This window comes from Sapajus apella, unplaced genomic scaffold (genome assembly GCF_009761245.1).
Source record: "Sapajus apella isolate SASKATOON/1434 unplaced genomic scaffold, GSC_monkey_1.0 scaffold83, whole genome shotgun sequence".
NCBI classification, from domain to species: domain Eukaryota; kingdom Metazoa; phylum Chordata; class Mammalia; order Primates; family Cebidae; genus Sapajus; species Sapajus apella.
The window spans coordinates 3,275,205-3,293,225 of record NW_022437023.1 but is presented as its reverse complement, the minus strand read 5'-3'; the positions used below and the strand labels follow the sequence as shown (position 1 = coordinate 3,293,225).

The window sequence follows — 18,021 nt, the reverse complement described above, 5'->3', positions numbered from 1 at the left end:
ACACTCAGTAAAACTAAGTAGAATAAATGAACAAATACTTGTTTGTTTATTTTCTTTTCTACCTACACTTCTAAAATTTATGTTCAGGTACTGCCTTAACCACAGGATTAATATATCCTCACAAATTCCCTATGAGGTAGGTAACATTTCTGCCTTCATTTTACATATAGGGCGAGAGGCGCAGAGAGCTTCTTACACTAGCAGTTTATTCAGAGTTTTGGAGCTCTGGTAAACTGTGGAGCCAGGATCAAATTCAAGTCTCCTGACCATAGAGACCTTTGCTGTAACTATTACCTCTGCAGTGGTCTCCTGCATCTCTGCTTCTGGAACCCCTGCATGTTACAAACCTTCTTACCAAAGGAATCTTTCTTTTTTTTTTTTTTTTTTTCTCATTCTATAAAGATTAAATCATTTCCAAATCACAGTGAAAGGAACATGAGTAATTAATCAATTTTGTTTCTACTATGTGCCTTAGTGATACCTCACTAAAATTTGGTATCTGACACAACAGAATAACATTTGCAGAATGTAATATTGTAGTGATCGCACTGAGGTTGATTGTTACAGACTATTAAATGGTTACATCTTAATTATTTATATAGAACATTGGTCCGATAACATACAAATAGAGAATAGCATCCACAGATTTATCTCATTCAATGTTCGGAGATAAAAGAGCTAACCATCCTTTCCATTATTTTCTGCAGTAAGTCCTTGTTCACAATGAAATCTGATGGCAATTAAATTCTAGCATTTTCCCCAGCTACTGTATGAAGAGGATGCTGAAGGCCATCACTATGCAGCATACTGCAACATAAGGACTCTTCCTTTCACCAATTCGGGCACACTGCCAAAATATACCCAACAATCCAGTTTTATTTCTGTCCAGGAGGCTGGGTGCCAAGGATCAAATATAAGCACAGGTACAAATAAGCAGCAAGATTACAGTCAATAGACTCTGAAAATTGTTAATGGCAGGCTGGCGAGGCTGGCGAGGCTTCAGCCACAATATCACCCTTCTGGGCTGCAGGCGGCCAAAGGAATCTTTCTAAAGCACTTATTTTGTAGGGTCACTCTGATGGTTCCACTTCAATGTAAAGTGCTTCAGTGCTTGATATTTAAGACTCTTCACAATCTAGTTCTGTTGGGGGCAGAAATGTAATGGACTTTAACTGAAGAATGAGTAATAACTAAAGATGAAAGAGAAATACCTTGCATGCATCCCTGTTCTAGGCATTTATCAAGGGCTGCAGGCTGGGCCTGATAGTTCACGCCTGTAATCCCAGCACTTTGGAAGGCTGAGGAGGGCAGATCAACTGAGGTCAGGAGTTTAAGACCAGCCTGGCCAACATGGTGAAACCCCCTGTCTCTACTAAAAATTCAAAATTAGCCAGGTGTGGTGGTGCATGGCTGTAATTTCAGCTACTCTAGAGGCTGAGGCAGAAGAATCACTTGAACCCCGGAGGCGGAGGCTGCAGTGAGCCAAGATCACGCCATTGCACTCCAGCCTGGGCAATAGAGTGAGACTCCATCCCAAAAAAAAAAAAAAAAAAGTTAAGTTATCCTATTGCCAGGTTCTTCTAGTGTCAAGCATGCCTTCTTGTCTGTTTTCCCTAAGACCTCCCTCTTAAAGCCCTCTGACCTATAACTCCAGTTCGCATTTTCCTAAACTAAACAAAAATGTCAACAAATTGTACACAAACACCAGGCTTGGTGGCCCACAACTGTAATCCCAGCAGTTTGGGAGGCTGAAGCAGGCAGATCACCTGAGGTCATGAGTTCAAGACCAGCTTGACCAACGTGGTGAAACCCCCTGTCTACTAAAAATACAAAAATTAGCTGGGCGTGGTGGTGCATGCCAATTGTCCCAGCTACTTGGGCGGCTGAGGCGGGGGAATCACTTGAACCTGGGAGGCAGAGGTGTCTGTTACCATGCCTGGCTAATTTTTGTGATAAATTAACTTTTAAAAAATATAGTGATATATATTTTTAAAAATTTCTTTATTTTATAGTTTGGGGGTACAGGTGGTTTATAGTTATGTGAATGAGTTCTTTAGTGGGGAATCCTGAGATTTTAGTGCACCCATCACCTGAGCAGTATACACTGTACCCAATATGTAGTCTTTTATCCCTAACCCCCTTGCATCTTCTCCCCCACCCCAAGTCACCAAAGTCTATTATATCACTCTGTATGTCTATAAGTCCTCATAGCTTAGCTCCCATTTATAAGTGAGAACATACAGTATTTGGTTTTCTATTCCTGAGTTACTTCGCTTAGAATAATGGCCTCCAGCTCCATTCATGTTGCTGCAAAAGACATTTCATTCCTTTTCATGGCAGAGTCATATTCCATGGTATATAGATGCTACATTTTCCTTACCTATTCATTGATCAGTGGGTACTTAGGTTGGTTCCACATCTTTGCAGTTGAGAACTGTGCTACTATAAAAGTTCATTGCATGGATACATTTTCAAATACAGTAAACATTTATAATGGAATGTATTGATCAAGGGGCTTGAGTAGATGATCCTTTTAGCAATTACAGGTTTTACCTTACATGAACAAATTGATAATCAAATTTAAATAGATACAGGTGATTTATGCAGCTAATAAATATATTCAACGTACCTCATGTTGAACATTTAGGTTTCTAATTTGTTCCAATAGAAAACACAGAAGAACCCTTTTTAAATAAAAGCCACAGGCTGGTTATGGTAGCTCATGCCTATAATCTCAGCAATTTGGTAGGCCGAGGCTGGAGAATCACTTAGGTCTAGGAGTTCTAGACTGGTATGGGTAAAATAGTGGGATCCCATCTCTAAGAAAATTTAAAAATTAGCCAGATGTGGTACTGTACATCTGTAGTCCCAGCTACTTGGGACTGAGGTGGGAGGATCACTTGAACTGAGGAGGGCAAGGCTGGAGTGAGCTGTGATAGTACTACTGCACTGCAGCCTGGGTGGCAGAGCGAGATCCTGTCTCAAAAATAAATGAACAAACGAATTAAATAAATGCTACATAGTCCTCTGTCTCACCTGTTTCCTAGACATTGGCCTACCTCTTTTTTTTTTTTATTGTCATGTTTTTTGAGACGGAGTTTCACTCATGTTACCCCAGGCTGGAGTGCAATGGCGCGATCTCGGCTCACCGCAACCTCCGCCTCCTGGGTTCAGGCAATTCTCCTGCCTCAGCCTCCTGAGTAGCTGGGATTACAGGCACACACCACCATGCCCAGCTAATTTTTTGTATTTTTAGTAGAGACGGGGTTTCACCATGTTGACCATGATGGTCTCGATCTCTTGACCTCGTGATCCACCCGCCTCGGCCTCCCAAAGTGCTGGGATTACAGGCTTGAGCCACCGCGTCCGGCCCTGGCCTACCTCTTAAAGCAACTACTTTTACCCATTGCTTTTTGTTTCATTTTTTAAAATATTTCCATTATTAATATTTTTAAATTCATTATATATAATATGTATCATCTATAGTAATAATTATTAATTCATTATTAATAGTTAGACATGCATATCTCCAGCATACTTATTGCTGTTACTTGATTCATCGGTGTTAGCTATTACCATAAATTCTTGTATGATTGAGGAAGGTATAGTTCACTTGTACTCTCACCACTTTTATCTCCCTCTTCCTCTCAATAAAGCACTGTATTTAGACTTAGTTTTCTAACAGCTTTATTGAGATAAAGCTTATGGCATTTGCATGACATAAATTCACCCATCTAGTGTACAGTTCCATTGTTTTAATATATTGAGCGTGGTGTAATCTCACCATGATCTGAATTTAGAGCATTTTTATTCTCCGTCACTGTTCACCATTACTCCCTTTTCCCAGATCCTGGCAACCACTAATCTACTTTCTGTCTCAATGGATTTGCCTTTTCTGGACATTTCATACAAATAGAATCTTATGATTTTTGTGGTCTTTTGTAATTGGCTTCTCTTCATACAATGTCAAGATTCATTCGTGTTCTTATAGCAGGTATCAGTACATCATTCCTTTTATGTATAGATACATGAATTTTGTTTACTCAACAGTTGGTGGAATTTGGATTATTTCCATTTTTTGGCTATTATGAATAATGCTGTATTTGTATATTCCGCCCTGCCCCCAGGAATCGGTCAGCATTTTACTTTATAGTACATTCATAATAAGTTCCTCCATTTCCAAGGTAACTAGATCCCAGTCAGGTTAACACTGCTGGTAACAAAATTATACGACTATGCATTGTGAACATCCATGTACAAGTTTTTGTGTGGATACATGTTTTCATCTCTTGGTATATACCTAGGAATGGAATTGCTGGGTCATATGGTAATTCTAACATTTAGCATTTTGAGGAATTAACAAACTTTTCCATAGTATGTGCCATTTTACATTCCCACCAGCGATGTTTAAGGGTTCCAGTTTTTTCACATCTTCACCAACACTTGTTATTGTCTATTTTGATGACTTTGTAACTTTAATATACCTTGAATAGGAAAACTTAAAACCGTTTTGTTGTCTGCTGTCACCACACAACAATGAACAAGGCTCCTGTGATCAAATGTGTGGGACTTTTTCTCCCACCATACACCACGCAATCAGTTCTGCAGCAGATACCAGCTAGGTGTCCTCTGATTCAGTTCAGTTCTAAAGCTGTCTTCCTGGAGACCCTGTGGATTGAGGGCTCACTCCCCAAGACTGCCCCTCCCCCATATCCAGTGCCAGTTGCAAGCCCCCGGTTGTTTTACCTGTGCCTCTGATGAACTGGCTACCCCAGGTTGTTTTACCTGTGCTTCTGATGAACTGGCTATAAATTGGGTTTCCCATGACACTCTCCTTGGGGTGAATTAATTTGCTAGAGGAACTGACAGAACTCAGGGCAACATGTTTACTGTTTTTTTTTTTTTTTTAATAAAGGATGTTACAAAGGATAGAGATGAATAGATGCATAGGGCCCAAGGTATGAGAAGGAGCACAGAGCTTCCATGCCCTCTCTGGGTGTACCACCTTCCAGGAATCTCTACTTATTCAGCTGTCTGGAAGCTCTCCGTACCTCATCCTCTTCAGCCTTTCATGGTGACTTCATTGGATAGGCATGAGCAAAGCATGGACAACTGTGGAGAAATGTGATTGGACAAAAAGAGATCAACCTAATAGACTGAGTATAGAAACCCAGCAGGATCTGTCTGTTCAGAGTCTTGGCCTCTCTGTGCATCATTCCTTTCCTTAAGGTATGGCGCAGGACCTCTGAAATGGGGATCTTACCAATCAGAATCAGATAAGGTAGGTCAGAGAATTTATTTATGGAAAGGCATGGGAGGATTACATTACTGCATTGAGAAGAAAAAGGAGCAGGTGAAGGAGGGCAGGAGAAGGTCAGAGAGAGATTCTGTTTTCTGAGGCCTGTTTTTGAGGCCTAAAGAGCCCCAACATTATAACAAGAAACTAATTAGGGCTATGGGAGTTAGGAGCCAGGAACTGTGTATGAAAACAACAAACACACTTACTTTTGGTTTCATCAACTATAATGGGCACTTTGACTTTGTAACATGAGAATATTGGTGGACTGACTTTCTCTCCCAGCTGCCCCTAAATTCTGTCTTTACAATCTTTACAAAAGAACCCTTATGTTCTACTTTGTAGCCATAATTATTTTATGCTTTTTCCTGAGGTGGATTTTGAAGTAGAAAATCAATAAACTGCATTTATGTTTTTTTGACTGTGTCTTGTGCCTATAAGTATGTAACTTTTTTTGTTTAGGTTTTGTTTGTTGGAATTTATATTACATTTTTCTCCCTTGTGTTACTTTTTTTTTTTTTTTTTTTTAATCATACTGTTAGATTCTTCCAGAAAGTATATCTCAAGCATACTTTCTTAGAAAGTCTTTGGTTTTTTTTTCCCTGGGATCTCTCAGAGCCCTGTGGTCTCTGGCTCTAGGTCAGATTAAATGCATTTCAGGCCTTCTCTATAGTTGCGCTCTTGGAATTTCCTGTTGGGCTCTTCTGTTTTTGATCTGTAAAACAGACTCCTGTGGATTCTATGTCTTCTCTCTCAGTTTTTTTTTCTTTTTTCTTTGAGACAGAGATTCACTCTTGTTGCCTAGGCTGGAGTACAATGGCGCAACCTCTGCCTCTCGGGTTCAAGCAATTCTCCTGCCTCAGGCTCCCGAGTAGCTGGGATTACAGGCATGCTCCACCACGCCTGGCTAATTTTTTTGTATTTTTAGTAGAGGCGGGGGTTTCACCATGTTGGTCAGGCTGGTTTCGAACTCCTGACCTTGTGATCCACCCGCCTTGGCCTCCCAAAATGCTGGGATTACAGGCGTGAGCCACCACGCCTGACCTTTCTCAGTTTTACTGCTTTTTTTCTTGATCTCAAGTAACTTCTTCAGACAAAATGAATGGGAGATAAGTTTCAGTGTCCATCTATATTTGAAAAACTTTGCTCTCAAATGCTGTTTGAGACTTATACTAGGTTTTTGAAAAATCCTTAGAATTTAGAACCCATTGCCTCATTGTCTTTTAGTGTACTAGCTTTCTGATGAGATAGATGATGACAGTCTAATTAGTGGCCTTCTAGCTTTTTTTTCCTCTAGAAGCCTTTAGAGTCTTCTTTTTAAAAATTTCCCCAATAATGGTTTAAGTGGAGCTTCCATTCAGTCTCCAGAAGTTTCTTGAATTTCTTTAATAATTTTCTCTCTTCTATTTTCATAAGTTTCTCCTTTTGCAACTCTGATTATTCAGATGTGGGAACTTCTGGATTGATTGTCTCATCTCATTTTGAGCATTATTATCTTGAATAGAGATATTGACGGGATAATGGTCGATTATGAGATAAGTGGGCCATTTTTTTCCCCTTCTACATTTAGGGAATGGTCAACTTTATTTTCTGAAACTTCTTTCTAACTACTCATCTTTTAGACTGGAGCATCATAGTCTATACAGAAATCAGCATCATTTTACATTTCTCTATTCATATTAACTAGTTTTTAAGTTTTGTCATTTTCCTGAATGCATATCTCTTCTCTAGGGTCAATTTTTTAATTGCTTATCTTGGTCTCTGTTTTTGGAGCCCTGGGCTCTCTTCAGATGTTCGATGATCCTTAGTCACTTTTAATTTTTATGGACAAAGCATTAGAGACCTGATTGATAGCCCTACGTCCCTGGCAAGGGTTTTTTTTTTTTTTTTTTTTTTTTCCTTTTGAGACAGAGTCTCACTCTGTCGCCCATGCTGGAGCACAGTGGCATGATCTCAGCTCACTGCAACCTTTGCCTCCCAGGTTCAAGTGATTCTCACACCTCAGCCTCCCGAGTAGCTGGGATTACAGCCGTGTACCACCATGCCCGGCCAACTTTTTGTATTTTTAGTAGTTACGGGGTTCCATCTTGTTGGCCAGGCTGGTCTCAAGCTCCTGGCCTCAAGGGTTCCAGTGGCCTCGGCCTCCCAAAGTGCTGGGATTACAGGCATGAGCCAGCTTTTTCTTTAGAGTAAATACGTGTGAAGCTACTTGTGTTATGTTTGGTCCTACTGAATGCCAGAATCTGGAAAACTTTACTCTGGGGTACCATCATCCCCACTAACAGCATTTGTTCTTTCCAGTTTATTTCATTTTCTTTAGAGAATAGACCTCTGTTTTTTCCCCTGCAAGATAAATACTAGCTTGTCTGCTGTGCAGTGTATGGTGTCAACTCCATTATATAAACCTTCAGCTAACCTCCACCCCACCCCTTTTTTCAGAGACAAGGTCTCACTGTGTCACTCAGGCTGGAGTGCAGTGGCATAATTGTGACTTACTGCAGCCTCGACCTCCCAGCCTCAAGCAATCCTCCCAGCTCAGTTCCCTGAGTAGCTAGGACTACAGGCGTGCACCACCACACCTGGTTAATTTTTGTATTTTTTTTTAGTGATGGGGTTTCACCATGTTTCCCAGGGTGGTCTTGAACTTCTGAGCTCAAAGGATATGCCTGCCTTGGCCTCAGAAAATACTGGGATTACAAGTGTGAGCCACTGCTCCTGGTCCCAAATCTACTTTCATTAAGTTTGAATCAAAGAATCTGTTTCAGAATTCTATCTTAATTAATTGAAATTCTTCAAATTGAAGAATGTTGTTCCTTCGGACTCCTTTTTTTTTTTTTTTTTTTCTTTTCCAGTCTTTCTAAGGTTCAATTCAGGTATCAGACTCCTTATTTCTACCTAGGAAAGTGGGGCAGTTTATTGCTAAATAGATTTCCCAAACACAGGTCTTCAGTTACAATGCACATTGAATCAGAAAGTTTTATAACTAATTTTGTGAACCCTGGGGGATTAAAAAAAAATCAAGAATTGAGGAAGGGTGGAATGGCCACTAAAAATCTAAACCTAAATCATTAGTCATATGAAGATATTTCTTATGTCTCAATAGCTCAGCAATACCATGTAACTGGTTTTGCTATTAAAATGTTTTTCTGTTAAATTGGATCTTTTGAAAAAATAATCTGATAAAACAGGTTGATGAAAAGGTAAATGAATACTAAAAAATTAAAATGTATTTTCCTTTAGCCATTGAAAGGAATGCTGTGTACCCTGCCTTTTTTTTTTTTTTTTTTTTTTTTTTTTTTGACAGATTTTTACTCTGTTGCCCAGCTTGGAATGCATTTTTAGTAGACAGGGTTTCTTTCTCTATGTTGGCCAGGCTGGTCGCAAACTCCTGGCCTCAAATGATCTACTTGCTCAGCCTCCCAAAGTGCTGGGATTACAGGCATGAGACCCAGATGTACCCTGGTTTTTTATGCTTAAAGAGACAGGCAACTAATAAATGTCAGAGCCTGAATGCAAATTTAGGTTTTTCTGTTGCTTGAACTTCTCAGTGCACAAAAATTGTTATATAACCAATTGATGACATATAGAGAAGGAAATCAATAAATATTTTTAAATATTTTTAATGCATTATAAAATGAAATATCATTTTTACCTATCAAATAAGCTTTCAGAACTTGATAAGTTCTGAAAGTTTTCAGAACTTGATAGTACTTAAATACTAAAAGCCCATGTGTGGCTGGTGGGGATGTAACTTAGTACAACTTTTTTGGGAAGCAGTCATACTACATAAAAATCATTAGAAGCATTCATGACCACTGACTGGAAAGAAATATTCCGAAATGTTAATAGTTGTTCTGATTAGGTATGTCTTAAAACAAGTGTTTTCCAAATTTTTCACAATTAACATGTTATTTTTATAAATAGGAATGTTTCAACCTCTACCTAGTAGTTTAGTTTTAGGGAAATAATTCTGATTACAGAATAAAGATTATCCAAAAGTATTCAACAACTGTATTTTTAGTAATGAAAAATTAGAAACAAGTTAAATGTCCAACTGAGCAGAATGTGCCAAAGTAAGCAATGATACTTCTAAGAGAAGCATGTTAAGATTTAAGAGACGCATAAAAATGAAAAAAGTTTATAATAGAAAAAGCCAGATGCAAAGTTGTTTATATAGTATGTGATTACAGATAAATATTTTTATGAAGATATAGCAACATATTAGAAAAAAATTCAGTAGTTTATCAGTGATTACGTTTGGATATTGAGAGTCAAGTAATTTTTCTCCTTTGTACTTTTTAATATTTTTCTGATTTTATTATGTATGATGTTTTAAAAAAGTAATATTTTTCTAACATGAGGTAAAACTATAGCTAATGTTTTCCTAGGCTGCCACTTGGTAATACGCTGTTCATATTATCTGAAGGTTTAGTTTTTTATGGTGATGGTGGGATTTGATAATGTCCTATTTTCTTCTGCTCAAATGGAATGTGCATTTTTGTAACATTTCTTAGATCTGAAACTCAGCACCGAGGCTCTGCTCCCCACTCTGAGAGTGATCTACCAGAGCAGGAAGAGGAGATTCTGGGATCTGATGATGATGAGCAAGAAGACCCTAATGATTATTGTAAAGGTAAGTTCATAAGGAGATATGAAGGAAGACATGTTCCATTTATCTGCAGTTTCTCATTTGGATGTTTGCTGTATCAGCATAAACACAGTTTATTGCTGTTTACTTGTATCCTTTTCTCTAAAACATGTGAAATAGTATTTGTTCTTAGTCTGACTTAATTTATCAAAGCCTAATTTTATATTAGATGTTTTTACCTTTTTCCTCTTTAAAAATTACAGTACATGCTTACCTTAGAAAATTTCAGAGCCATATTAAACAGAAAAGAAAGTAAAAGCCATCAGCAATGCTGTCAGCCACATATAACCAGTGGTAACATTTTGGCATATAGATTTTTATAAAATATCTTCTTACTACTTTTTGCTCATAGTGACAGCTGATAAGTTAAACTGGAATTACAAACACTTAAGCGGTGTCATCAGGTTGCCTGTGTCTTTTCTGTTTCTTAATGAGACTTTCCAGAGTCTTTGGATAGGAAGATAAAATGAATGTATCATACTGTCTAAGAGAAGAACGTGGTCCTTCTTATTCTCAGCTGGCAAAGATATATATGAAAATACTTTGATTCCTGCCACTGTTGGCAGCTTTTTCAGGCCTTCCTCTGTTTTCTGTTTTTTATGGGTTTTTTTTTTGTTTTGTTTTGTTTATTGAGACAGTCTCGCTCTGTTACCCAGGCAGGAGTGCCGTGGCACAATCTCAGCTCACTGCAGCCTCTGGCTCTTGGGTTCAAGCGATTATCATGCCTCAGGCGCCCACCACCATGCCTGGCTAATTTTCATATTTTTAATAGAGGCAGAATTTCACCATGTTTACCAAGCTGGTCTCAAACTCCTGACCTCAAATAATCCGCCCTCCTCTGCCTCCCAAAGTGCTGAGATTACAGGCATGAGTCACCATGCCTGGCCTGTTTGTTTTTTTTTTATTTAAAGAAATCTTTTTTACTTTTTTTTTTTTTTTTTTTTTTTTTTTTTTGTTAAATAAACAATTTATTATTCTGTCTCCTAAAAAACACCTGAGACTGTAATAGATATATATGTTTAGATAAACTTATTGGATTATTGAGAGACAAGAATACTGTGATATGCAATCTGTTTATTGTTTGTGGATGAGGCTGTTGTAGGCTCAATCTAAATCATTAATCTTATTCACTAAGAATTTTTTATAACATGAATTCAGTAATACTGTACAACTGATTTGACTACTAAGGTTTTCTTCTGTTGAGTTGATTGTATAAAAGAAACTTTTTATTTGATAAAAGGTATATAGATATTTAAAAACATGATGTAAAAATACCTTTTCTTACCATTGTTTCTCATCCTGGTTTTTCTGATTATATTTCCCCTGTTTCTTCCAGGGGGTTATCATCTTGTAAAAATTGGAGATCTATTCAACGGGAGATATCATGTGATCCGAAAGTTAGGCTGGGGACACTTTTCAACAGTGTGGTTATCATGGGATATTCAGTAAGTTCTAGTGGTTCTGCAAAAGAATTTGTTAGATGATGCCCAAATGTTTTTGTCTGATTTTCCATTGCTGATTCAGGCTTCAGTCTATCTCTAGCTTGATTCATTTATCAGAATTTTGTTGTTGGCAGTAGTCTCTATATTCTTTAACAAATCACTTTTCTTTCATGAAGAATCAATATTATATATCTCCCACTCTCCTTTAGAGACAAGAGTAATTAAATTAATGCCAGTAAGGCTTTGGTCATTTGCTTTTTTGTGATTTTTATCATTTTGTTTTCACCCAAATATTTATTCTGGCTGCCTATGGGAAAATATTACAGTTTTTAAGCTTTTAGTTTTTGCCTGTATACAGATACACAGGACACTTGGAATTTGGTGGCATCTTCCCCCTTATTTATCCTCATTTTGCTTGGAATTCAGGGAGATACTCAAAAAAAGGATTTTGACTCAGAGGAAATGTTCAACAACTGAAATTATCTGAGAACAGATATTTTTTCTTCCTATAAATGAAATAACAAGTGCAAATGTTTCCATAGAAGTAGCTTGTACGGGCTACAGGGAAACATGAAATCAATATTTGTCCATATATATATATATATATATATTTTTTTTTTTTTTAATTGCACTTTAGGTACTGAGGTACATGTGCAAAACATGCAAGATTGTTGCATAGGTACATACCTGGCAATGTGGTTTGCTGCCTCCATCCCCCTTTTACCTTTATCTGGCATTTCTCCCCATTATACCTCCCCAACCTCCCTACCCACTGCTGTCCCTCCCCTATTCCCCCACAACAGACCCCAGTGTGTGATGCTCCCCTCCCTGTGTCCATGTGTTCTCATTGTTCATCAGTACCCGCCTATGAGAGAGAACATGCGGTGTTTGTTTTTCTGTTCTTGTGTCAGTTTGCTGAGAATGATAGTTTCCAGAATATTTGTCCTTTTTAGCCATCTTACTTATAGCTAAATCATAGCTTTCTAAAGTAAGGGAAGGCTACGTAGTCTTAATTGCCTGTGCTTGTTTTTTAGGGGGAAGAAATTTGTGGCAATGAAAGTAGTTAAAAGTGCTGAACATTACACTGAAACAGCACTAGATGAAATCCGGTTGCTGAAGTCAGTGAGTATTAGATTATATGTATGAATGCAAAGAATTATAAATAAAGTTTCATTGAATTAAAACACACCAAGTGGAGACTCCTTAGCATGGATAATTTTTTCTATAAAGGTCTAGTATCCTTAAAGAGGTAGAGGAAGACAACAATATTTACACATTCCATGCATGTAGTAGGGAACTGGTGGGAAATGGTATGATTAGATTTCTTCTTATACACGTGAACCAAAAAAAAACCTTTCAAATTAATAAAAATATTCAGAGTGTGTTTTATAGGCCACGTAGCACTGTCATAATGTTCTTCTTTCTTGCTGTGGTTAAAAGGAAAGTTATGTAAATAAATGTATAGCATCTTTTTTGTTTTGTTTTCAAATATGTTATGGAATACATAATATAAAAATTATTGTATTTTGCTGATTTTCTTTATACCTGGAAACTGAGATAAATTTTATCAAAAATGTATTTTTAGTTTTGTTTTAAATTAGGAATGTGCCAATGTAGTAGAAGGAACTTAAACTCAGATTAGAAAACCTGGGTTTAGTTTGCCTTTACTCTGGTATGTCCTCCATGTTACTATTTTTTTCTTTCTGATTTTTTTGTTCATAAAGTGAGAATGTTGCACCAGGAGATTTCTATGGCAGTGCTTTTTTTTTTTTTTTTTTTCCAACTCCTGGCCTCAAGTGATCTTTGCCTTACCCTCCAGAGTAGCTGGGGTTACAGGCACAAGCCACTGCACCCGGCTTAAGATAATACTTTTCATAATGTCCCTTTGTGACAAGTTAAGGAGCCTTGTACCTACCCAAAAGTAAATCAACAAACTGTTTTCTTCATTGAGAAAGTTTTTCTTTGAAAAAAAAAAAAGTCAGCTGGAAAAAACTGTGGTTAGTGCTGTGGTTGATTTGCATCCTGTAAAAGCTGCTTAGTTCCTCATAACCTGGTAATCAGCAGTTAATTTGGAGACCACACTTTGATTGATATCAGGAAGCAAAATAGTTGAATTAGAAAAACAGTTCCTGTTGGTTGTATTTTCTCTTATGAATTGACTGTTTTAAGTTTTTCTCCATTAAAGCTATTGAAATTTTAGTATGTTTTAAAAACAGATTTATGTGAGCTCTTTCTTGGAGTTAATTTGCTATAAGTATTCTTCCCCTACTATTTGGCTGATTTCCATGCTTTACCTTTTGCTAAATACCATCTCTTCCCCACTGCAGGTTCGCAATTCAGACCCTCATGATCCAAATAGAGAAATGGTTGTTCAACTACTAGATGACTTTAAAATATCAGGAGTTAATGGAACACGTATCCTTTAAAAAATATATTTGAGAATAAATCATCCCAATCCCAAAGAAAGGAACTAGATTTGTTGTGTAGATGGTCGTGGTGTCTTTTCTCAAGGCAAACAGTAATAAAATTACCTCTTTCATTGTACACTTCTGAACACAGATCTGAATTATGTCTAATTTTGTGTGGTGTGACTTTTTAGGATATTACTTTAAGCTTTTTTCCCCTTTTTAGGCAAATTAAACCAAAGTCAAAAGAAACCTTTAGAAAATAGCCTTGTATCACTAACTAGAGATTCTATGATCTTTGTCAATTAGCACAGAAACTTTAAGGGAGGTAATTTAAAAATACTGGGTAAGCGGGGCGCAGTGGCTCATGCCTGTAATTCCGCACTGGGAGGCCAAGGTGGGTGGATCACCTGAGGTCAGGAGTTCAAGACCAGCCTGACCAACATTGAGACCCTCAAAAAAAAAATAAATTACCTGGGCGTGGTGGCAGGTCCCTATAATCCCAGCTGCTGGGGAGGCTAAGGCAGGAGAATTGCTTGAACCCGGGAGGCAGAGGTTGCAGTGAGCTGAGATCGCGCCCACTGCATTCCAGCCTGGGCCACAGAGCCAGACTCTGTCCCAAGAAAAATACTGGATAAACAAGAATTTAAGGTATGATTGTATTTATTATATTAGGCCTCAACTTTGAAGAGGCTGTGAATGTATGTTTAGAGTCTAAAAGGGTGTGATTGTTCACTTTCTGTTAGAATGAAAAAACTGACTTGTTTCATGTTTTTATCTGAATTTTTAGAATTGTAGAATTGGAAGGAACCTTAGCTGATTTTCTTCACAGGTTACTATCAAAATGACTTGCATTGAGCTAATTGAAAGATCATTGCTCCTTCTGACCCACAGTTTAAAAAAAAAAAAAAAAAAAGGTTATTGCAACAGCTATGCTTATAATAGTCAATCAGATTTTTCAGTAAAAGATGAAGTCGAATCTTACTTAGATTGGAGAATCTAAAATTACCTGTTTATAAGCTGTTTTAAAAATGTATACCATCCTGGCCAACATGGTGAAACCCCGTCTCTACTAAAAGTACAGAAAATTAGCTGGGCATGGTGGTGCGTGCCTGTAGTCCCAGCTGCTTGGGAGGCTGAGGCAGGAGAATTGCTTTAAACCGGAAAACGGAGGTTGCAGTGAGCCGGGATCGTGCCACTGCACTCCAGCCTGGTGATAGAGGGAGACTCTGTCTCCAAAAAAAAAGTATATAAAGACATTTTATGTATCATTTTACTTTCCATGCATGTTTAGCTTCTTACAAAGCACATTCCTAGTTGCCGTTGATCTTTTTTATTTAAAGGAAACAGGATTACATATGACTGTAGTTTCATGTAGACTATGGGAAGATATTTGAAAAGAGAAGCAGGAAGAAGGAATGAGAAAGGAGAGGGAACAGGTGATAATGTGGAAAGACTATCTATTGTTTTGAAGTTAATTCTGAGTCATTTCCATACAAATCATAGATCCCCCAGATGTCTAAGGAAAACTGCTGCGGCCATCTTAAAACAGTATCTTGTGCCTACTGTGGTCACTTTGTAGATGGCATGTTTTCTCTCTCTCTTTCTCTCTCTCGTGTGTGTGTGTGTGTGTGTGTGTGTTTGTGTGTGTTCAAAGAATTAAGTCTAACCAAGAAATTTTTTTAAACCTGCACAGGATGTCATGATGGCCATATCTGTTTTTTTCTGTTATTTAATCTTGTAATATTTATCACTGTGCCAGATTTCTTTACTAATTTGCAAAAGTTCCAAGTAAAACTCTAGAGCTCTCCCCAGTAATGCTGAGTACCTTTATTTCACCCTAACTAAGCAAAGAAGGTTTTTTAACTTTTGAAATATCTTAGTAGGTTTGAATTTCAAGTTCCAAGATATTTTTCAGACATAGCTAGGTGGGTTTCTGTGTAGTTTCTGTCCATTGATTCCGTATTTGATTCTTTTCTCCCTTTGTTCTTAGCTGTTGTTTCCTGTCTTTCTTTATCCTTATCTCCCAGCTGTCTTTGCTACTGCATTATTTGCTACTATTAGAGATTGAAAGGATATAACTCAGAACATTATGCCAAGGGTTAGTAATGGCCCACATCATTCTCCTGCCCCTACCCATTTTCACAACATAACATACCCACACAGAGTTGTATATTCACATTTGTGTGTGTGTGTGTGTGTGTGTGTGTGTGTGTGTGTGTGTTCAGGCATTTTTTTCTCTTGACCGCTATCCTTTCTCATGTTAAAATATAAAGGACCCTGAACTAGAACGTTAGTTCTTATAGAATTCCGTATAAACTGGCTCACTATACTTCCATGGAGGATGAGGGGAAAAGAATGATTAAGAAGGGAGACAGTGAGCCGGGCGCGGTGGCTCAAGCCTGTAATCCCAGCACTTTGGGAGGCCGAGGCGGGTGGATCACGAGGCCAAGAGATCGAGACCATCCTGGTCAACATGGTGAAACCCCGTCTCTACTAAAAATACAAAAAATTAGCTGGGCATGGTGGTGTGTGCCTGTAATCCCAGCTACTCAGGAGGCTGAGGCAGGAGAATTGTCTGAACCCAGGAGGCGGAGGTTGCGGTGAGCCGAGATCGCGCCATTGCACTCCAGCCTGGGTAACATGAGTGAAACTCCGTCTCAAAAAAAAAACAAGAAGGGAGACAGGTCTCTTTATATAATGTTGACATTAGCCAGTCATGATTGTCTACCTATATGACCTCCTATGTCTTTAGTATACTTTTTTTTCCATGCTATATACTCTCTTTTTGCTAGCTCCTCTTATTCATAATGTGCCCTAACTGTGCTTACTCAATAATGTAAGCCTTTTAGTTTCAGCCTTTTGTGATTTTCTTTATACTCTCCCCAAGAGATTTTTTAAAAATATAATCTTTTGATTTCAATTATCAGTGCTCCTTCTGATTGCTACTCGTTAGCTTTCCTTCACTGAAATTATTTGGCTCATCTTTTTTTTTACCAATTGATTATGATGTTCTACCAATTTTTTTTTTAAAGCTGCTATATGTTTGGCCATTTTAATATCACTGCTTACAAATTAAAACAACATTCTCAAATTATAATACTTCTCCCAACAAATGAAAATTAAGCAGATTAAAGCTAGAAAAAAAAGAAAATAGCTTTACAGTTCTATTTTATGTTTACTCTTTTTAAGCAATCTGCGTTTTAAATCTTGTTTTGATAGATTTTTTTATTTGCTTTTTTTTTTTTTTGGAGACACGGTTTCGCTCTTATTGCCCATGCTGGAGTGCAGTGGCGCAATCTCGGGTCACTGCAACCTCCACCTCCTGGGTTCAGGCGATTCTCCTGTCTCACCCTCCCGAGCCTATTTAATTGCTTTTTAAAAAAAATTTGTTGGCCAGGCATGGGGGCTCACACCTATAATCTTAGCACTTTGGGAGGCCAAGGCGGGCAGATCATGAGGCCAGGAGTTTGAGACCAGCTTGGCCAACATGATGAAACCCCATCTCTACTAAGAATACAAAAATTAGCTGGGCGTGGTGGCACACGCCTGTAATCCCAGCTACTCAGGAGGCTGAGGCAGGAGAATTGTTTGAACCCTGGAGGTGGAAATTGCAGTAAGCTGAGATCATGCCACTGCACTCCAGCCAGGGCGACAGAGCAAGACTCCGTCTTGGGGGGAAAAAAATGTCTTAGCAGAATCATCATAAAGAAATAGAAATAATTTAATGAATCCCCACAGATCCATTATCCATTTCAGGAGTTATCAACTTATAGCCAATCTTGTTTTGTCTCTACCTCCTGATAATTCTGTAGCCAGTCTTAAATATTTTATTCAAAATTGTTTTAGAATGTATTTTTAAAGGACAAGGACTCTTAAAATATAACCTAGCCAGGTGCTATGGCTCATGCCTGTAATCCCAGCACTTTGGGAAGCTGAGATGTTCAAGAGCAGCCCGGGCAACATAGCAGGACCCTGTCTGTACAGGAATAAAACTAGCCAGGCGTGGGAGGCTGGGAGGGTAAGGCATCAGTGTCAGTTGAGCCTGGGAGTTTGAGGCTGCAGTGAGCTGTGGTAGTGCCACTGCACTCCACTGTGCGTGGCAAAACAAGATGCCATCTCTGACAAGAACAATAGATGTATTAAATAACAAGATAACCTCAATACAATTATTACACCAAACAAAAATTGGGACCAATTTCTTTTTTTTTTTTTTTTTTTTTTTTTTTT

General features: G+C 38.0%; 1 protein-coding gene, 1 long non-coding RNA gene and 1 pseudogene across 6 annotated transcripts in view; 2 read left to right on the top strand and 1 right to left on the bottom strand.

Moving 5' to 3' along the window:
• SRPK1 (SRSF protein kinase 1) overlaps positions 1–18,021 on the top strand; it is an 83,694-nt gene that overhangs the window by 20,798 nt on the left and 44,875 nt on the right. For 4 of the 5 annotated variants that reach the window (XM_032253540.1, XM_032253539.1, XM_032253543.1 and 1 more), the window contains 4 exons: positions 9,811–9,929; positions 11,281–11,389; positions 12,421–12,508; positions 13,714–13,801. In XM_032253540.1, coding sequence (XP_032109431.1) covers positions 9,811–9,929; positions 11,281–11,389; positions 12,421–12,508; positions 13,714–13,801 — 404 coding nt within the window. The remainder of the gene's footprint in view (positions 1–9,810; positions 9,930–11,280; positions 11,390–12,420; positions 12,509–13,713; positions 13,802–18,021) is intronic. The other variant, XM_032253542.1, reaches the window with a different exon arrangement.
• Positions 633–2,634, bottom strand: LOC116533543 (annotated as a pseudogene).
• LOC116533680 lies at positions 3,401–4,943 on the top strand. The gene is made up of 2 exons (XR_004261403.1): positions 3,401–4,736; positions 4,776–4,943. It is a non-coding gene; the product is annotated as an uncharacterized LOC116533680 (long non-coding RNA).